The sequence below is a fragment of the Elephas maximus genome, chromosome 1, assembly GCF_024166365.1.
Source record: "Elephas maximus indicus isolate mEleMax1 chromosome 1, mEleMax1 primary haplotype, whole genome shotgun sequence".
Classification (NCBI taxonomy): Eukaryota; Metazoa; Chordata; class Mammalia; order Proboscidea; family Elephantidae; genus Elephas; species Elephas maximus.
In genome coordinates, this window is record NC_064819.1 from 178239566 (window position 1) to 178261966 (window position 22401).

A 22401-nucleotide genomic window follows, 5' to 3' on the forward strand; every position below is an offset into this window, starting at 1 on the left:
ATGTACTGTTATTTTTACTTATGGTTGGGCAGTCCATGCCTGTAGGGGGTTCAAAATTTTCTTCCAAGCATTCTCCGGTTACGCTGTCACAAGGGCCTCCCCCGCAACTGCACACTGTGGGAAACAAAAACAGGAGATTAGGGATTCATCTCTTAATGCTTGAAATATAGCAATGTTTTCATGGTTTCTAGAAATACTGGCTATCAGTGTATAATTCTTCGATGGGGATTAATTATATTCTTCCTTAAAACCTGGTGGAAGCTACGATATAGAGATAATATCCTCACGCTATTAAGCCCCAGTCCAATGAGACTTGCAAAGGTGACCCCGAGGAGAAAGTGAACCTAAATTCTCTTGGATTCCTCTCCTAACTCTCTGGGATTCTGACTTGACTGTGCAACTGGTTTAGTCCAAACAGATCCTGGTAAGTTTCAAAGGTACTAAATGAATACCATGGAGTGCTTCATTCCACTTGAAACTAAAAGCCATCCTTTCACCACAGACTGATTTTCCAGTTTAGTCCAACTTCACGGCTGATCACTGCCAGGTGTGAGGGAAGAGCAGCCCAGCAAGGAGTGAGTGAGGAGGCCCAGGAGGGATTCTTGGCTCCCACAGTGTTCAACTGTTGGCAAGACAGACTCCTAAACCTCTACAACGTTATTGGGAGAGTATAGCTATCTGTGGGATAGCCAGGAATAATGTTGTTGTGGAAAGAATTAGGAACATGTTTGCATGAATTTAGAACTAGACCAAAGAGCCTATCATTAATCTACTGATTATTTTCAATAAAGTCTTTTTGAAAAAGCAAAAAGAAAACCCTAGTCTCATCAGACTGGTTGTTTTCCACTGAGTCTCTGAGTAGAAATTAATTTGTAATGTTTAAAAAGGAATTTCTAAGCTATCACTTGGGGGCAGTGATTTAGTGGTTTACCTTCCTTGCAGGTAACCTGGGTTAGGTTCCTAGCCAATGTACCTCATGTGCAGCCACCACCTGTTAGTGGAAGCTTGCGTGTTGCTATGACGCTCAACGGGTTTCTGCAGAGTTTCCAGACTATGACAGACTAGGAAGAAAGGCCTGGCAATCTACTTCCAAAAATCAGTCATTAAAAACCCTATGGGTCACAACAGTCCAATCCTGTTGTACGTGGTGTCACCATGAGTCGGGGCTGACTCAACAGTAGCTAATAACCACAACAAGCTATCTAGCAATAAGCTGGACTAGAATTGTGAATTTCTTTTCTCATTGTCTTTCTAAAACAATCATAAAAAGTTAGCTTCAAGGGAGACATATATTTACAACATTTCAGGCGTTTAATGTTCCACAAAATGCACATTTACTAGACAATTCAGCAAGATCATGCTTTCTGGCTTCTAACATTAGCTTCTCTTCTAAGAGCAATCTGCATCCTTGTAGTTTAAATACGTGCCTAGTGAATGCTTTGAGAGGTGGGGCATCAATGTTTCTGGCCTTAGTTTGGCAGTGCTCTTTCTGACGGCTGCTTTCTCTCCCATTCGCTTGACTGGACGCAGCATCCTCTATCCCCTCTCCCGTTCCTGGTGTTACACCTCTGTGCACATTACTTTCTTAGAGACATGTTTATTTTTATCGTGACTTTGGCAGGTCATACATGTTTCCTTCTCAAGTTTAAACTCCTGATTTAATATCTTTTCAGGTGGGAATCTGTTTCAGTGAGATTTCTCACAACAGCAAGATATCTCTTCCTCTCCCTTTCTTCCTTCAAAGTCACATAAGAGTAAGAAATAATCTCAGCCTTCCTGGACTCCTAGAAGAAAGCAATTTAACTTTAGTTCTGAAGAGCTTCATCCAATGTGGCAAACAGATTGGAGAAATCATGAATAAAATGTGTACGTTTCAGTTAAAGCCTAACCAGGAAGATTTCTTACACTATTCCTGAAATATTTACTCTGACAATCTGAGGAAGGGGGAATGATTAAACTGTACCCTTGATCTGCTAATCCATTTCACCAAAATGCCAATTTTATCAAGCATAACTAAAAGAAAGGACGTAGGCTGAAAAATAAGAAAACATTTAGATTAATTTCATTCAGTCCCCTGGTCAATGATAGGTAACCCACAGAAGTCTGATTCTTAGGTCATGTCTTAGTCATCTAGCGCTGCTGTAACAGAAATACCACAAGTGGATGGCTTCCACAAACAGAAGTTCACTCTCTCACAGTCCAGTGGACTAGAACTCCAAATTCAGAGCATCAGCTCCAGGGGAAAGCTTTCTCTCTCTCCCGGCTCTGGAGGAAGATTCTTGTCATCAGTCTTCTCCCGGACTAGGACGTTCTCCATGCAGGAATCCCAGGTCCAAAGGACACACTCTGCTCCTGGTTCTGCTTTCTTGGTGGTATGACGTTCCTGTCTCTCTGCTCACTTCTCTCTTTTATATCTCAAAAGAGATTGGCTCAAGGTACAATCCAATCTTGTAGATTGAGCCCTGTCTCCTTATCATAACTGCTGCTAATCCCATCTCATCAACATCATAAAGATAGGATTTACAACACATAGGAAAATGACATCAGATGACAAAATGGTGGACAATCACACAGTACTAGGAATCATGGCCTAGCCACATTGATACACATATTTTTGGGGACACAATTCAATCCATGAGAGGTAATAATTGGAAATGCAAGATGATAAGGCAAAAGTTCATTTGTGTTAGTGTCTTCTGGTTCATCCTTCCATGAGCTAAGTTATTCTAGTAGCCTTCAGAAAAATATTTAACCCTCGTGAATTTGGGATGCACATTCCTGGGAATATACCTTGTTCTGGTAAAGTGAAGAGGTGACACTGGCAATATTTCATCAAGGTAAGTTCTTCATCTAAATTCAGTGTTGACAGACAACCTATGCAATCATGTACATGCTGGCCTGACAGTGGGATTAGGATTTACAGCATTGTACCTGCACAGTTCTTGGCTATCCTGGCATCCCCATAGTAGCCAGGAGCGCAGTGTTCACAGTTGAATCCGGTGGTGTTGCGTAAGCAATTCCTACACTGGCCGGTGACTTCATCACAATCTTCAAAAATCATGTTGGGATCTGAATTTCCACTGCAGTCACATTTCCTACAGGTGCTTCCAATCAGTAAGGGGTTTCCATAGTAACCAGGAGCACATCTGAAGGGGAATCACACGGTAAAAATTTAGTGTTTATAGTTTTTCTTCCTTTTTACCTTCTTTATTGCCTAGAAGAAGGGTGTAGTGGGTATTTGTGAATTGCCCCCCCGCAAAAAAAATCCTTTTCCCCCTCCCATCTTCCTGACGGACTATGTTTTTTAAGCAACCACTTCTCCATTTTGTTTTAGGTCATTCAGTTTGGTCAGGCCTCCAGATACAGGACTGTTTGGATTTAACTAGTGTAAGGAGCATTTTTGGTCATCCCCCCCCCAAAAAAAAAAAAAAAAAATTTTTTTTTTTTAATGACTGGTGTATATGGGTGGCATATGATGAATGAGGCCAATATGTTAAATGCACTGAAGGAGAAGCACAGTAGGGCACAGTTAAGAATTGTCCTGGCTTAAATATTAATAACACCTGTATTGAGAAACATTGGTCTGTATCACTATCCACCTTGCCACCGTGAATTGTTCAGATAACCCAAGTCTGAGCCAATCAATGCCTGGCATTCTTCTGGCCAAAAGGGATGGACCCAGGAAAGATTCAATTGGAGTATAGCTCAGGGCTCTTGTTTAAGGGTGTGGGAAGGCCTTCTTTCCATCTGCATGAGAAGGAAGAGGCATGTAGCACTCTCAGCTGCTGGCAACCATCTTGTTACTGGAGATAAAGCAGAGGGGAGAGCCAAGGACACCACAGGTAAACAGAGTTGAAGCCTAGATTACTATTCTTCTGGACATTTTAGATATGTAAGCCTACAGAGGCTAGGTACCTAACTGTACTTGTGGGGTGAGCTGGTGCCTCTGGTTATGTTCGCTAGGCCCTGAACAGGGGAACCCAGCCATGTTGGAAAGTAGAGGTCGAAATTCACCCAGGCTTTGCTCACCTTGCCAAACTGTGCACTCTGGGTATGGCTGCCTCTGCCAGCAGGAAGAAATGCCTTTCTCAACTTTTTATCAAGGCACCTGTGGGTCAGCAGAGGCCCTGGTGCATATTACTTGAGGCCCCATCTAAATTCATCCTTGCCAGATTGAGCCTTGAGGGAATAAAAGACCCGTGTTGCCAGATTTTCTATTTTTAATGAAAAAAGTAGAAATTGGATTTTTATGTGAAATTTCAGTTTTTTAAATTGGCTCAAGCTTTGTAAGAAAGCTGTAGAGTCCAAGCTACGCATATTTGCTGCCTGGCTGTGGACTCTTCTCTGCTGTGGACCCTAAACTGGTGTAGAAGGCTGGAGTAGAAGATGCTTCAGGCATGACTGGGAAAAGCATGGAGTCACATGGAAACGGGATGAAGGTCAGGCAGAGGAGTTAGTTCTCATGTGAGAGGGAACAAAAGAGCCAGCGGAGGTTTCTGAGCATTACGAAATGCTGGTGAAGGAAGCCAGCTTTCATGTCAGAGTGCAGCATGGACTGCAGGCTGGAACACTAAGACCTGGGTGGGATGCAGAGGGCTTGGGCTGGGGCACTGGCCTTGGCAGTGGAAAGGAAGGGAGGGTTTTCCAAGGAAACCAACAAGACCTGCCAGTAATAATAAGCCACTATATATATATTTTTAAAGGTCTCCATTTGAAGTAAGAGAATCATGATTCAGAACACTGAAAGATAGAGAAACTAAAGAAATCACACCAATAACCCCCAGGACCCTAACAAAATCACTGCTAAATATTTTGTGTATTTCCTCCCAGTTTTTATTCCTATGACTCATTTTCTTTGGACATAATTGTGATGACGGTATAGGTTCAATCTTTATATTCTTTATTTGCATTGTACCTCATAGCTTGCATACACTTTTACCTATGTGAGCTTATTTAGTTGCCACAGCCACCTAGTAGGTAGGCCATGTGAGCCTGGCTTTTTGAGCTAAGAGGCTACTTTGGTTTCCAGGGTCAGAGAGCTAGGAAGTCACAGGACATATATCTTCTGACCCTGATGCGCTTTCCTTCTCTCCACCCCGGACCACACTGATGCTGCTATAAATGAATGAGTGAATTCATCCAACAGAAGGACAATTCATATGCATTTTATGTAAGCAATGGAGGGAGATAGGAAGAGGGAAAACACACAGCCCATGCTCTGAAAGAACAGGAAATGAATTAAACATAATTATACATAATATTCTGGACTCTAGGAATCAAGATCTATGAAAAAGAGACGCCCTAGGAGGAAATGTTCAATGAGTTTTGTCATTCACATGTTCCCATATCTTTACACCTCAGATATACAGGCCCTCTGGTCCCCAAGCCAGCAGAAATTATTCCTCTGTGGGACACATGGCTGGATTGAATTTCCTTCCTTTGCTCCAGTTCCTCAGAGAACTGTTAGGTCCATCAAAAAGGTACTCAGGCCTGCCATCTCAACGGGTAGCACTGCAGAGGGTTGGAGGGACTTTCCCAAATTCACAGTTACTTTCCTAAATTCAGTTACTTTTCTTTCTCTATTTAATTTCACAACATTTGATTTCTATAGGTTGCCTCCTGATCTTCCAGAAGAAAGAACCAAACTCTCTATTTCATAAGTAAGAATCTCACCTCAGTGGGAACCTACTTTGAATTACTCTGAGTTTCAAGAATATTTTTTGGTGGCGGAAGTCAGAGGCAACTCCGGAGTCATAGTCCAAACAGCAGACAACTACAGGTTTTACAGGCTAAGCATACAAAGGTTTATATGTTCATAGCTCTCGAGGAACCCCTGCTTTTATAGATGAGGAAACTAGAGCCCAGAGAAGCTAAATGATTTGCTCAATGCTACCAGGCTCAAATCTATTGTGGAACTCCAAGTTTATTGTTTTCCACTTCACAGGTCTGGCATTAATGAATTAGCTAATTACTCAAAGAGATTATAGAAGTTGAATAATCAAATGCTACCTGTGTGCCCAATTCCTGCCCTTAAAAGCTAATAGCACAGGATACAAAAGGACAAATAATTGGATTTAGAGTGAGCATTGGAGCCCCGGTACCCAGTAGCCTGGTCCTATATTCATTCTTCCATAATCTCATTTCTTGTTTTACTAACTACTTATTTAATTTAGGGAAAACAGAACTGATAAATTTACAGTGAAAACAAAAAATTGTGGCATATGAACTTTGTCATTTCAATTGTATTTTTAGGCAAAATAGAAAAAAATATGCTTTTTTTGAAAAAAAATCCCTGATTTTCACTAAAAACTATTGTTTGAGGAATTTTGGAGCTGTCTTCCTCTCGTCTACTCTTTCTCCTCTCCTTCTCCTCGCAGTTGTCACCAAACTCCTAGCCCTGGTGACACAGAAGCCTTTCTGAGAGAGGTGTCACTCTGTGGATACAATATTGGAAGTGTAAGATCTACCTCTCCACTGGTCATCAAGATTAAATGAGATAATGTAAAAAAAGCACCTATTACATGAAACAAGAACACAAAAACCAAGCTCAATGTTGTTGAGTCAATACCACTCATGACGGCCCCATGTGTTTTATAGTAGAATTAAGCTCCACAGAATTTTCTTAGCTGTAATCTTTATGGAATCAGATCACCAGGTCTTTCTTTCACAGCAGCGCTGCAAGGATTCTAGCTGCCAACCTTTTGGTTAGTAGCTGACAGCAAGCTGTGTCATCCAGGGACCTGTTACATAGTAGGTGCCTTATATAAACATTCTATTTCCCTGTGAAAGACCGAGATTAAGGCTATAAAAAAAAAAAAAGGCTACAGAAGGTAAATAAATCATTGAAAGTCACAGGGCAAGACCCAGGTAGTCAGAGGAGAAGTGAGGCCTGGCACAGGGTAGGGAACATGAGCAGAATACTACACAGAAGTCAGGGCTGATGGCTTACGTTTGAAAAACTTGGTGCTTTCAGAGGAATCAAACTATATCCCTGGATCCTAGTAAATTTCAATAAACCTAGTGTTTTCTTCTTCCTCTTCCTCCTTATTTATTCTTCTTTTCTATTATCAAGGCTATCATCAAAATCATCATTGTCATCGCCATCATCATCTCTGATAATGTGTGCAGTTGGACAAGAAAGACAGTTGGGAAAAAAAAAAAAAAAGAGAGGCAGGAACCGAACAAAGCATGCTAAGAAACACGGACCTTATTGTGAGGACTATTTCGAGATGTTTGACATGGTGAAGTAAGAAGAGCATGTTTCATGTTTTAGACTGGTGTTATTCAAACTTGTGTGTAATATGGTCTCCTTAAAAGAAAACATTTTTATAGAATAATATACACTAACTTCTCTAGTGTTTATTTAAATTATCTTTAGACGTAAAACTGTCTATGGCTTTTATACATCTTTAAAGCCAAAATAAATTTCCAGATAAAACACACAGAGAACTATAAAACTAATCAAATTCAAATTAAAAACATTAACTTAAGGCAACAGATGATGTTGTCTTGTTGCAACATGACCTTGGTACAGGATCTTCTGAGTTCAGCCTGCAGATCCTGCCATTTCTCTCACCAATCCTCTCTGTAAAATCATTATTTTACATGTCGCCTCAACCGCATGCTATTTGGCCTCCAATTGTCCATAATGTATCATCTACACAGATCTCCCTGTTACAAAGTGGTACTATAGTAGGTCTAGACATGTTTAATGTTTTTTTTTCAAGATTATCATTGAAATCAAACACAAAGTTAAAAAAAAACAACACTTCACTGAGAACCCATGAACCTCCATGAATATTTCTGAGGACCCCTGAGGGCTTCTCAGGTTGCAGAGTGAGAAACACTGTTTTCTATCACACGGGTGTGGTGTGGAATGCTGGAGGTGCAGTTCGCAAGGCAGGGAGAGGGCCCAACCGGGATCAAAATATGAATTCCCAGGCCTCACCCTTAGAGGTTCTTTTACAGTGAGGCATGGAGGGGTGGTGTGGAAGGCTCCAAAATGCAAAGGTTTCCAGAAGATACTTACAGTCAAATTTCAGAACCACTGCTTGATTAAATGATCTCTAAGTACAGAAACACCTAGAGTATTATCGGCTTGTATCATTTTTATTTTTGATTGAGATAGATATCCACACAAATCAGGTTCCTAATTTGAAAAGTTTCCATGGTGAGATCCAAGTTCATAAATACATTCAAAACATAGATTAGATGAAGCTTAACAACTTGGCTATTAAACTCAAAACAGAATCTCCTACTCACTGGATTCCCAGGGTCAAGCACAAACCAAAAGCAACTGAGGCCATGTCCTCTTGGATGATCCAGCACCTCCCTGGGAAAGAAGCCACTCCTTCCCCTGTATTCCTGAACAGGCTCTGCTTATCCTTCTATTTAAAAAATAAACAAAACAACAACAACAAAACCTGGTTGCCATCGGATTGATTCTGACTCATGATGACCCCATGTGTGCCAGAGTAGAGTTGTGCCCCATGGGCTTTTCAATGAGTGATTTTTTGGGAAGTATATCACTTTTTATATCACTAGGCCTTCCTTCTGAGGTGCCTCTGGGTAGACTTGAACCTCCGACTTTTTTAGTTAGCAGCTGAGCATGTTAAATGCTTGTATCACCCGGGGTCTCCATCCTTCTATTTAGTATTTATTTATTTACTTATTTGCCTTGTTTGTCTGCATCCCTAGCTTGGAAAGTTCCTTTGACAACAAAGGATTGTGTCTTAGATATATGTGTATCCTGATCCCCTCCACCAATCTGCTTGTTTTTGTTTTTGGTGAAGGCCCATTACGGTAATTTCCATTTTGAAGAAGAGTCCCCTGGATTGCAAGGTTACTTTTTGATGTATGAGACCTCAATACATTCCTTTTGAAAGAGGAAGATTGTGAGGTAGGTTAGACAAAAGAGGAGAAGGAGGAGAGAATGTTGCTTGAAGTGACTCTTCCCCCAAAGAGATGAGAGGCCTTCGAAGGAAAGTTTACTTCCAGCTCTCTTTATAGATGCAGCCTCCTGTCTAAGGGAGTCTAGTAGCAGATTGGTATTTTCTCCTGTATATCAGAGGCTCATCTAATTCGTTAATTGTCAAACTTTATTTTAGAAGACATTTGGGACAGTCAGTATGGTAACAGGGAAAAATCCCACACTTTAATCTCGGTTTTCCACCTAGGAGTGATGTGACTTCAGGCAAGCACCATCACCTCCCTTTGCCTCAGTTCTCTCAGGTGCAAAATGACAAAATGTGACCTCTTCTCCAGAGGGCTATAAGGCTGAGGGATGATGAGTATAAAGCACCTAGGACATAGGAGACAATCAATAAATGGCACTATTTAGTTCCAAGTCATAATTTCAAGTTAAGGAAAGTGAATTCAGGGAAATGAACTAACTTGTCCAAAGCACACATTCTGCCAGTGGCAGAAATTGAACAAGGACCACAATGAGTGTGGCCACCAAGTTAATTTTTATTGAAGTGCCAGGCACCGTACTAAAAGCTTTGCAGTGTTAACTCACAACAGTCCTATGAGGTGGGTATTTTTATTTTCTCCATTCTGTAGATGTGGAAATTGGGAGTAAGAGAGGTCAAACAAATTGCACTGGATCTGTGATACAAACCCAGCCAGACTGATTCTAAATCTTTAACTACTCCACTTCCATCTCCCTGAGAATTGGTGCCCTTACCTGGATCCTACCATTCCCAGGTCCAGGATAAATAGCAGGTCTGACCCAACTTAAATAGATAATGGCAGGTCCTGTGAGCCTCCTATTGTCGGCCAGGTATTTCCCACAATCCCATGTCTAAAGCTGGGCATGCTGTCCTATGCAAGCTCCACCACTCCCCACGCTGCCCCCCTCTGCAACTGTTGCTGACAGAACCCTTATCTGCGCCCCTGTGTTATTCTGCCGGACTGAGCCCATAGGGGTTGAGATGACTTCATCTCTGGGAGGCCCTCTATTTGCTCAGCCGGACCCTACTTAAGGCCATTAATGTCCCTCTCAGGAGCCATCCAACACCCATTAGCTGGTAACACTGCTAAATCGTTATCAGGCTAAAATGAGTTTAACTGCAGACATTAAGGAGAAAAGCTCCATCCAGGGCTGATTAACAATCTCAGAACCACACTGAGCAAGCAAATCAGGTGCCTTCTTCTACCGAATCCCCGAATAAGGAAATACAGATCGATTGTGTCCCAAACATTAGTCACCTGAAGGTAATCAGTTAATCTTATCAGTCTTTTCTTTAAACCCCGTTTACTCTTGAGTCAATTCTGACTCACAGCGACCCTGTAGAACACAGCAGAACTGCCCCATAGGGTTTCTAAGGCTGTAATCTTTATGGAAGCAGACTGCTACGTCTTTCTCCTGAGGAATGGATGGTGGGTTTGAACTGCGGAGTGCTTAACCATTGTACAACCAGGGCTTCTCCAGTCCCTCCTACTGGATACAATTCATGTGGGCCCTCAGTTCTCACTTTCCCTCTGCCCTTACAGAAGAAAAAAGGAAAATCCACAACTCTTTATTAAAAACCCTTTTAGTAAAAGGATTAGCCATGTTTTTATACATGTAACAATCATAATCACAATGCCCTCCAACTGTCAGTTGTACTGTGGTAGCTTGAGTGTTTCAATGATGCTGGACGCTATTCCACCAGTATGTCAAATACCAGCAAGGTCATCCACGACGGACAGGTTTCAGTGGAGCGTCTGACTAAAAAAGACTAGGAAGAAAGGCCTGGAGATCTACTTCCAAAAATTAGTCAATGAAAACCTTATGGAACAAAACAGAATATTGTCCAACTTGCTTGCTTTGTACATATCATCAGAAGGGATCAATTGCTGGAAGAGAACATCATGTTTGTTGAAGTAGAGGGCCGGCAAGGTTGAGCCACACCCTCAGTAGCTGCAACCATAGACTTGGCCATGCCGCCAATTACGAGGATAATGCAGGAACTGAGCCACGTTTCATTCTGTTGTACATAACGTTGCCATGAGTCGGAGTTGACTTCAGGGCAACTGTCAATCTCTCTCTCTAAGCGTAGAGATATTTTCTATACCACAGACACTGTGGCCATTCAAAGAGTTCCAGAACTATTCTGTGAGAGCTGGAGGATATTTTCTTTAGAAGCAAGATTGCTTAGTTTAAGGCTTAAATGTTAAGTCCAGCCAGAGTTTGGGGGCTGTCTTCAGGTGCAGCTGTGAGCGTGTTGTTTCTGAAACAAGCACATGGCAGATGTTCCACTGGATCTTTGATGAGTGCCTCCTGGCCCTTCCCTCCCTGTCTTTATGGCTCCACACAAAGTTTAGCTGCCTAAACACAATGGTGAGCCTGACGTTCATGGCATTTCTGTTAAAAACAAGATCTCTCTGTGAGACTCTTAGCAAAAGTCACTTTAACTTAGAAAACTGTGAACAGCTGACAAGGTGGAGAGAATGCGCAATGTCTTAGCAAGAAATCATTCAGTGGGAAGATTCACATCCTTAGTGGCCAAACCCACAGGAATTTAAAAGGACTGTTATGTGTAAACACCAAAGAGGGATTCAGAAAACCCAAACTCCCATGGAATTTGGTTACTTTTCAGGGGAGTAGTGGTTAAGCGCTCAGCGGCTAACGGAAAGGTCAACAGTTCAAACTCACCAGGCGCTTCAAGGGAGAAAGATGCGGCAGTCTGCTTGTGTAAAAATTACAGCCTTGAAACCCTATGGGGCGGTTCTACCCTGTCCTCTGTATAGGGTTGCTATGAGTCAGAATTGATTCAAAGTCAATGGGTTTTTTGAGCTGGTGTAAAGCATGTCAATTAATAATAATAACAAAACAGCTGCCACTGAGTTGACTCTGACTTATGGCAACCCCATGTGTGTTGGAGTAGGACTGTATTCCATAGGGTTTTCAATGGTTGATTTTTTTCAGAAGTAGATTCCCAAGCTTTTCTTCCAAGGTGCCTATGGTTATACTCGAACCCACAGCTGTTCGGTTAACAGCTGAGTATGTTAACTGGACCATCCAGGAACTTCGTGTTAAATAACAGGTTAGTGCTTTTCTCAATTTATTGTCTGATAGAAGATTCACTTTTCATTTGCTGAAGAAAGTCATTCTTTTATTTATTTATGCAAATATTAATTGTAGGACTGGTTCTCAGTGGTACAGAGAGAGCTATCAGATTTGTCTATAGGGTCTTATCAAAACATACATATTCAATTTCCTCTTTCCCTGTTTCTTTATCCTGAGATATAGTCCTGGCTTGGGCTCCGGGGTGCATATCGTAGTTATCTCTGGGTCGTGGCATTTGGTGAAAGTTCCCCAAGGGGTTCAGAAATGTGGTCCCCAACTTCTCAGTTTAAGCACCCACTTCCAGACCTACTGAATGGGAGTGTGGCAAAGCTGATGAGTGTAAGAAACAGAAAGCTTCCTTTGTTCGACAAAGGAAGAATTTTATTAGCCTACCTTTCACAGTTGGGTCCAGCATAGTTTTCTTTACAAATACACCGAACAGCTCCATTTTTCCTATAGCAGGATTCTGCAAAACTAAGATTGCAACAGGATATTAGGAGTCAATTCCGTACATCACTGCAGACACTGTCTGAACTTTTGATTAGAGCCAAGAGTTTGTTCTAACTTTTGATAGATTGTCTCTACCATGGTCCCTCTCAAGTTCTAATGGGTGTGATCTTATGCTTTGCTTCAATGAAGTCCCCTTCCTTTCAGGTAAGTATAGACCAGTAGGCCCAGGTGGAAAATGCTACTGTATTGGTGGAACCATTTCTCAGGTCTACCTTACTTAATTGTCCACAGAAGGGCTTCATTAGTTTTGCTTCAATCAGTGGGAATTTCCAGAACATCAGGCATATGTTTTTTTTTTAATGCAAGTTTAAAACACACATTCCCAAAGCAGAAATAAAGTAATCAAATTTTACCTGCACTTAAAAGCTTATAGTGGAATTTCCTCTTATCCCCACCACTTTATGAGTAGATATTTCAAAGTTAACTGCATATTCCCCAACCTCTTTATTATTTTTTTTTTCTGTACTCGGTCTCTTACACTCTTAAAGGTCAGAACCATTTCTATACTCTATTCTGTAATCTCCATAGACCCTTAATTTCTTTCATGAATATTTCAAAGATTGAGAATAAAGGGTGCAGAAACTCCACAGACGGATTCTAGTCCACAGGACCTCTGCTCTTGATTATTGTTTTTTTTTTTTCCCCTAAAATAATAAAAACTAGTACATGGGACAGAAAAAGTAATAAAGATAATGGTGCAACAGAAAAAATAACTATCCTAATTTTTAAGGTAGAGGAGGTGGAACACTGCTCCCTATGTGTTCAGAAAATTCTACATCGACACAGGCATCCATCTTCTCTAAAGGGGGAATGTGAACATTTTTAAAGACCTCTGAATTAGTGTTGGCTTAAGTACTGCTGCTCTCATGTTCCTGCAGGTATCAGCAATTCTACCCTAGTGGTCTTTGCAGGAAAGTTTGCTTTGTTTGAAGACGTTTATACAATCAGAAAACAGTATGTGCTTCTCAGTGAAAGGCAATACCCACAATTTATTTTCTCTTATAATTTGGGAAGGACATTGCAACAAAATTACATTTCTTTGGGCTTTCACCCTTTATTTTGCTGGTTGTTCGGCCTTAGCCTACTTAAAGAAACACTGTCAGTTTCAGAGCCCAGAACATCAGCAGATCCCCTTGCCTCTTTTCTTTGAAGGTGTTCCACCCAGCAGCCCGCCCACAGCTTGAAGGGCTGAAACATCTGCTGGTGTCTGCAGTCCTCTGCCTTTAGCTGATGTCCTGCTGTTTCAAACAGATGACATTTTTCTTAATTGGAGGGATTACCATAGCTACTGCTAGACATGGAGGATTGTCTGGCCAACCTCAAACTAAATAAATAAACCTTGTGTGAACGGTCCCTGGGAAGCGTGTGACCACTGGTAGCAGTGGCGGGAGTCTCAGAAGCAGTACTAGCCATTGAGTGTTCTCTTTTGTTTTTCATCAACATTGATTGTTTATGTTTTTATTATCTTTTTCTGTTTTGGGCTAGGGGAATAAAAACACTTCACTTTTCTCAGCCCACTCTAACCATCGTGGCGCCCTCTCCAAGTGGAAGGGAGCTTTCTGCTATTGGAAAATCCTTAGGGAACTTAAGGAGAAACAGACTCAGCACTTGGTTTGTTTGCTTGTTTAACTCTCTAAAACATCATTTCCTTTGTTTTCTGATATGGCTATTTTAATCGGAAATCCAGAAATTCAGACACGGGGTCGTAGACTCAACTAGTGGAGCTTTCAAAGTGTATTTCAGATTCCATAATAGGCACTTTTCTGGGTTCTAAATAAAAGTTCTAGGCACTTTTATTTCTACAGAAATTTTTTAAAAAGTAGAAAGAGGCATCTAACAATGACAACAGAAAGTAGCAACAGGCTACTTGATTTTTGATTGAATATTTGATTAGTATTCAAAATTAGTTAATTAAGTCAACAACACCAGATCAAACACTAGAAAACTTTATAGGGTCTAGGCAAATTCGTCCTGATCTATGACCACAGACTATCTATCCTCTTTTTTGTAGCCAGTTTTTTCCTCCAAGGGAAGTAGAGCTGTCATCACTACAGAGAAAACAGCAGGTATTTTACACCTCACTAACTAACCCCTACCCCACTCCCACATGGTGTTTACATCACAAGTGGTACTTTTTGTGTTTTGGTGTAATTTTCAGCAGGTGTTTCAATCTCCAGTCTGCACTGCAGAGATTTCAGTTTTCCCATCTGTGAACATGGACCTAACTGCACAGCACGTTCCCTAAGTCCCTCAACCACTCCTTGAAACCTGGATCCTCTCACACACACACAGGGAAAGAACATGTGTAGAGATGGCGGCCCTTGATGCCTCTGGAAACTTGTTTCTCTTTCAGGACAGGAGGCTCATTTCCCAGATGGTTAAGTTTCTGATTTATTTCCTTGAAAGGGTTAATAGCCTTCAGAAGAGCTTCTTGCTCAACTAAATAGTGGATCATGTGGCTCAAAAGGTAAGTAGCTCTAGGAGCTTCCAAAGCTATTACCATTTTAATGAAGGCAGGGCTTTTTGACTTGTTTATTTACTGCTGTGTCACCAGCAACTAGTACATGACTGGTGCTTTGTTCAACAAAAAAGCATTCAACAAATATTTGTTGACTGAATGTGGACAAGACTTCTCAGTCCATTGGGAATGAGGTTCCAAAAAATCTTATATCTCAAGACATTAATGCCAGCTAATCTAGATAAGCAAGTCTTCTCATGTGAAACCAAAAAAACCAAACCCACTGCTGTCGAGTCAATTCCGACACATAGCGACCCTATAGGACAGAGTAGAACTGAATGGGGCAAAAAGAGCAATAGTGGGGCAATGCGATTAGGAGGAACCATCTGGATTGCCTTTCTAATTCACCTGTTACTATCTAAATAAACTGCAGCTCAAAACTTATAAACCTTTTCTGAGAAGATCATTCTACATGACACCTTCATTTATATAGGAGAATGAGAGAAACCTGTTGTTATTAGGAAGTTGGGTACTTGACTGTTGATAAGCTCAAACTCTTACTAAAATAGTCTGACACTTTCTAATATACATTTAATAAAATATAAACATATTTAATAAAATATCCCGTGGCAAGTGAGAGGCATGCTAAACATCTCATCAGACATGCTCAAGACTAATGACCGAGAGCAGAATATTAATGAACAATTAAAGAATACACCTAGATGAGGCAAACAGGGCTCATAAATCAGGACACACTTGAGTGAAAATAACAGAATATTTAATGTTTGAATTTTCTCCTTTCAGTCTCTCTACCATTTATTTTGCACACATTATTAATACCATCGAACATGAAAAATCACAAAGCAAGTGCTGAGGCCATTTAATGGGTTCTGAAGAAAAATGGGGCTGTTAACTTCTGTCTTCCTCACTGACTGTCAGACTTATTAGAGAATTTGAACAAATCACAAGCTATTAGGTGAAACGTTACTTGATATTGGTTTTCAATTAAGAAAAAGGATTAGTAGAGATCTGGTTGTTGTCTTCCTTCTCTCTTTTCTTTACGAATGTGTGTGTATGTGTTCGAGAGGGAGGCAGACAGACAGAGAGAGAAAGGTATTAAAGATTTTTTTGGCAATTTTCTATGAATTATTTGATCTTTACAACAGCTACCAGCTATATAAATATTACATCCAAGCACTTAGAACAGTGCCTGACACGGAGTAAGCAAAATACATGCTATAAAACATACAATGGATGTGTTTGGTAAAGCCAACATCTACCAAACACCTTGCCATTTGCAAGGCATCAACCCAGATGTTTCACACATATTATCCTAGTCTCCGCCTCACAACCCTAAGAGGCAGAGGCTCACACCAATTTTGATTTACTAAGGATAATGTTGAGATTAAGAGCAGATAAAGGAATCAAGGGATGCAGCCAAGATTTGAACCTGGTCTCCCTGACTCCAAATCTCATGGAAGAAGAGACAGAGAGAAAGTAATTCTCTGAGATCACAGAGTTGCTATGTGAGAAAGCAGGGATATGAATCTAGGCCTATTGCTCTTTCCACCAAAAACAAATAAACAATTTCTGCCAAGTCCATTCTGTCTCACAGAGACCCCGTGTATGTCAGAGTAAAACTGCGCTCCACAGGGCTTTCAAGCGTTGATTTTTTTGAAAGTAGATTACCAGGTCTTTCTTCTGAGGTACCTCTGGGTGGACTCAAACCTCTAATGTTTTGGTTAGCAGCTGAGTGTGTTATCTGTTACCGCCACCCAGGGACTCTGTTGTTTTCACTATACCATTTTAATTCGAAATCTGTTATTTTTAAGCCCGTAAAATGGCCAGTCATGTGTTTCCTGCTAGCCTTGACTACAGGGTTTATATATATTACGTGCCTGAATGAATTCCATTATTTCTGTTAAGATGTTGATCTATTCTATTTAACTTCTCACTCAAGTCAAACTATAGCCAGGAATGAGATTTAGGCTTTCTGAAAATCTCGTATGACTTGCTTGCCCTAAAACATGAACTGTGTTTATCTGTGTTCTGATTCTGATTGAAAATACTATTTGGCTGCCATATACAGGGAAATGTCTGCTCTGTAAGAATTAAAAGAAACAATACTACCAAAAATAATGCACTATAATAGATCTGTTGGCATTACCACTTGTGGTCTCTGTCAGTCAAGGGATAGCCTAGAAAAGATGAAACTGGCCTCACTTACAAACCTTGGGTGACTACCTTGATCTTATGATGGACTTCAATATATTGGGAGAAGAGTCATCACCTATACTGCAAATGCTTAAGCTTCTCAAAAGCGTATTTATGCTAGAGACTTTTCCTGTATTTTTTGCAGTTTCATCTCAACTTGAGTTACTCAGTTTTGACTGTACAAAAGTATTAGAACCCTGAATAGGGCAAAAAAATTATGTCAAGCAGTAGAAGAATCCAGATAAGCCACCTTTCTCCAGGACTTACTTGGCCACATGGGGCAGGGGACAGGGGCATGGCTGGCAGAATCGGGGTGCTCCCCTGATGGAATCTCCGATATAACCATCCAGACACTTTTCACAGTGTTCTCCTGTCGTGTTTTGCTGGCAGTTCTATGAGACAAAAGAAAGGAAAAAAACAAAACACACACACACACAAAATTAATTTTGTAGACAACAAATCTGTGAACTTCAAGCAAAGGGGACGTTGGGCCAGGGAGAATAGATGGTGGCATCAGTACTGGTTGGCTCAGAGGAGCCATGTTGGCCCCAGTCAACACTACAGAGTGTGGACAAGTGGCAGATGAATTCATCCTGGACTTCATTGTGCGCACAGGCAGTTGGAGGACTCTCTTCACGGTTTGTGTGCAGAAGGGATTATTCATCAGCTACTCACTGCAATTCAGAATGATTATCAGAACTATCAAACCCTGGACGTTCCAGAAGCATTAGTTTATTGACTTGGAATTAAAAAAAAAAAAAATCACCAGCTGTGATCTTCATAGATCAAGGTCTTACCCGTGATAATAGGAACAATAAGGATTTATGGGCTTGGAAGAACAAAATGTTGCAGACTGAAACCATAAATGGAATAGATAAAAGATAAAAAGCATTCTGATAATGGGCTGGTATTTTGGATATTGACACACAAGAAATAGCTAGTTTGTTAGCATAATTTCTGCATTTGTTGTGGATTGAGTAAGAATAATGGTACAAAACAGGCTGATCCTACTGCCTAGAAGACCTCTTCATCTTTCTAGATCTGCACCAGGCCTCAAAACCTCCAGATAGTCCTCCCTGGTGCTCCCCTCCCTGACTTCTCCCTCCTTCCACTACCTACATTATACGATCGTCACCTGTTGCCAACCTCAGCACCCCCTCCCCAGCACAAGGTCTTTCAGTACTATGTTACCTTCAGCTAGTTTGGAATAGGCACTCAGTAGCTGTTTGCAAGCTGGTGAATTAATTTCTAACTTGCACTCCATAAACGAGAATGCTAACATTTTTCTCCAACTGGAATAGACTGGATTACACAAGGCAATGCCATCAGCACTATGATATTTTCACCTTTACGTTTACCAGAGAGTATTAAGACCACATGGAATTTTTAGTGAAAAATTATACTGTTAGAGTTAGAATCCCATCCAAAAACACCCTCCTACTTGAGTAATTTCCTTAGTAACATCTATGCACATGAACTTCAACAGAATAATTTTTTTTTTTTAGTGTCTGTGGAGCTACCTTGGGGAAGGCAAGATGGGGCAGTAGTGGGTTGAAGAACTCTAAGCTCTTTGTTTTGTCCTTATATTCTGTGTTGGTGTTCAAAATAAAATAATAGTGAGGCCCTGCATTATAAATATTTTACATGGATTAACTAATTCTCACAACAACCCTAAGGTAGGTTATTATTTTTCCCTATTTTACATATGAAGAGACAGAGGCACAGAGTGGTTAAGTAAATTGCCCAGTGGCACACAGCTAGCAGATGGCAAAAGTGGGATCCAAATTGAAGACAATCTGCCTCCAGAGGCTATGCTATTAATGCCCATGTTATATTGCTTCTCCATTGTTGCTGGAGAAAGCTTCCTTTCCCAAAACAAAGTCATGAAATGGCTGCATTAGAAGGTATCTGACTATTGTAGTAACAATTTGAGCTTTAAATGAAGTTCGATGTATGAATCAAAAGGGAGAAATCACCCTCATGCATTGCTGGTGGGATTATAAAATGGCAGAGTCGCTATGGAAAACAGTATAGTAGTTCCTCAAAAAGTTAAACATAGAATTGCCATATAATCCAGCAATCCCACTCCTAGGTATATACCCAAAGGAATTGATAGCAGGGACTCAAACAGATACTTGTACACCACTGTTCATTGCAGCATTAGTCACAATAGCAAAAAGGTAGAAACACCCAAGCATCCATGAACACATGTATGGATAAATAAAATGTGGTTTTTACATACGATGGAATATTACTCATCCATAAAGAGAAATTCTGATACATGCTCAAACATGGATGAACATCATGCTGTGTGAGATAAGTCATGTACAAAAGGACAAACAGTGTAGGATCCCACTTACCTGTAATAATCAGAATTAGGCAAACGCATAGAGACCAAAGTTTATTAATAACTACCAGGGGTACGTTGGAGGAAAAAATGGCGGGTATTGCTTAAGGGATACTTAAAAAAAAAAAAAAAATTAGTTTCTGTTAAATGCGATCAAAAAAAAAAAAAACTTAGAAATAGATAGTGGTGATGATTGCACAGTATAGTGAATGTAATTAATGTCACAAAACTGTATACATAAAAATGGCTGAAAAGGCAAATGTTTCATATTCTATATTTCACCGTTGTAATTTTTTTTTAAGGGAGAAATCCTCATGTGGGCAACAAGCTATCCTGATTGAATACGCTTTGGGCATTTGATCCGCCATCAGGTATAGACAATCTTTGGCCTCTGACTGGAACTAAGTTAGCAGACTAGAGTCTAGAGGCCTGTTCAGACTGCCTGAGAGATCAGTGAGAAACTCTGAAAAGCGAAGCGTGACATGCAGACAGCAGCGTGTTAACGTATTTTCCCTCACAGTGCTGAATGTTGTACCCTGTGCCAGCTCAACCTTCAGCAATATTTGTAGAGAAAAACACAAAGGAAAGAAAAATGAAGGAAAGGGTAAATTAGTGTCTGGAGCAAGTAAAGGAAATTAACATACACACAAAGCTAACTCAAAATTGGTGGTAGTCTCTCAATCGAGGGAAAACCTACGAGCCTTGCCAAATGTATTTGCCTTACCATGAATCTAAGCCCTACACAATCTGGCCGGGCTGCTCATAGAATGGGGTCAAATTTGTCTGAGTCCCTGCTGGACAGGTGAAACCCATCTGCGCAGAAGAAAACATACTTGTTGTAAGATATTAGCCATTCTTTATGCAGAAATACCTATTAAGTTGAAAAAATGAGCTAATCTCCGATTTTGTCTCCTTATGGCTTGATGGATGCTTTGGATTCCTTGTCAAGCTCTAATTCTGCCATGGCAGCCACAGGGAGCAATTACCCTCAAGGGCAAAGCCACCAAATTTTATCGAACCTCTAAATGCTTGGAGTGCAAATATTGACTTTCTTCATCTACCTTCTAAAGGGTTTGTTAACGATATTCCCTAAAAGACATCAATAAACATCATTACAGAGAGAGTGCTGGAGGCAGGGAGGAAAAGTCCCCAGCTCTTTCATTTTCTAGCTGGGTAACTTTGAACAAGGCCACTTGATCTTTCTGGGGCTCATTTCCCCTGTCTGTAAAATAAGGATTTAAGCTAGATCCTTTCTAGCCCTGAATCTGAGATTGCAAATGTCCCTTTACCTTCAATGCTTTCCCATTTAAAAAACAGAAAACAAATGACAATAATAAATATGTTGTTGGGGAAGTAGTTTTTTATTTTTTTATTTTTAAATGAAACTGAACCCACTTAAAAATGAAATAAGGATTCTGAATCTTTGATGAGTGGTTGAGAAAGCTGTATCTAGACAATCGATTGCAAATAAGTGTTAGGAGTGATGTGGGGGCCCCAGCTGTGTCTCCACATGAGAAATGATGTCTCACTGATTTGGCCACAGCACCAGCATAATGTATGTAGAAGGCCTGAAAGGATCAGGTTTGCCTTCCTGTGGTTTGTCAGCATGTTTTATGCAAAACTATAGCCTATCTAGATTAGTGCTTCTCTGTTCAGGGAGGTCAAAACTATTCTCAAAATAGCTAAGAGGCTGCATGACATATAACCGCAGATCGAATGCAGAAGCAAATAGGAGAATCCAGCTGCCTTCTATTAAGATAAAAAAAAATATATATATAGACATTAAAAAGATTTTTAATTTGTAAAATGTGTCTATTTTTTATAAAACATTATTTATGTTAACATGTAAAAGGTTTTAAAGTGTTGTTTTAAATGAATTAGTAAGTGAATATTATAAAAATTTCTCAATTTAAATTTCAAATACAGTAAATATCAATAGATATAATCCACATAAACCAAAATTCTTTGGTGTCTTCAGTAATTTTTAAAGAGCACCGAGGGGTCCTGAGACCAAAAAGTTTGAGAATCACTGCTCTGTCTAGGTCAATGCTTCTCAAACGTCAGTGTGCACAGGAATAACGTGGGGATCTTGTTTGAACACAGATACTGATTCACCAGGTCTGGGGTAGGGCCTGAGAGCCTGCATTTATAACAAACTCCTAAGTAATGCCAGTGTTGCTGGTCTGACCTATACTCTGAGAAGTAAGGATATAGATAGAAACCCCTGGTATACAGCTATCTACTTGTTATAGGAGCACTGGTGGTTCAGTGGTAGAATTCTCATCTGCCATGGGAGACTCGGGCTCGATTGCCAGTGCACCTCATGCCCAGCTACCACACCTCTGTCAGCGGTGGCTCGTGTGTTGCTATGATGCTGAAGAGGTTTCAACAGAATTTCCAGACTAAGACAAACTAGGAAGAAAGGCCTGGTGATCTACTTCCAAAAATCAGCCAGTGAATACCCGATGGGTCGCAATGGTCTGCTCTCCGACTGATCATGGGAATGGTGCAGGACAGGGCAGCATTTTGTTCCATTGCACATTGGTTGCCATGAGTCAGGGGCTGACTCAATGTGGCTAAAAACAACAATATTTACTAGTTACTCAGCATTGGGCATAGCAAGAGAGTACATTTTACTGCAATAAAGGAGTGATCCAAGTGTCTCAGAATGTAAAATTAAAGGCTTTTTATTTAAGCTAGTTTATTATTTTATCAATCAATGTGTTCATTCACTTAACAAACACAGATTAAGCTGATATATTAATAGACAATGACCAGTGGCTTTTATTAAAATGAAGCCCTCGTTCCTGTTTTTGAGTA

At 40.5% G+C, this 22401-nt stretch overlaps 1 protein-coding gene across 2 annotated transcripts in view; it reads right to left on the reverse strand.

The window, feature by feature from the left end:
• The window catches only part of LAMA4 (laminin subunit alpha 4), a 151347-nt gene that overhangs the window by 80582 nt on the left and 48364 nt on the right, over nucleotides 1-22401 (reverse strand). Inside the window, exons 4-7 of one of the 2 annotated variants that reach the window (XM_049899236.1) lie at nucleotides 17502-17626; nucleotides 12446-12526; nucleotides 2932-3146; nucleotides 46-114 (exon numbers count right to left, since the gene is read on the reverse strand). In XM_049899236.1, the coding sequence (XP_049755193.1) occupies nucleotides 46-114; nucleotides 2932-3146; nucleotides 12446-12526; nucleotides 17502-17626 (490 nt within the window). Of the gene's footprint in view, nucleotides 1-18; nucleotides 115-2931; nucleotides 3147-12445; nucleotides 12527-17501; nucleotides 17627-22401 lie in introns of both variants that reach the window. The other variant, XM_049899232.1, reaches the window with a different exon arrangement.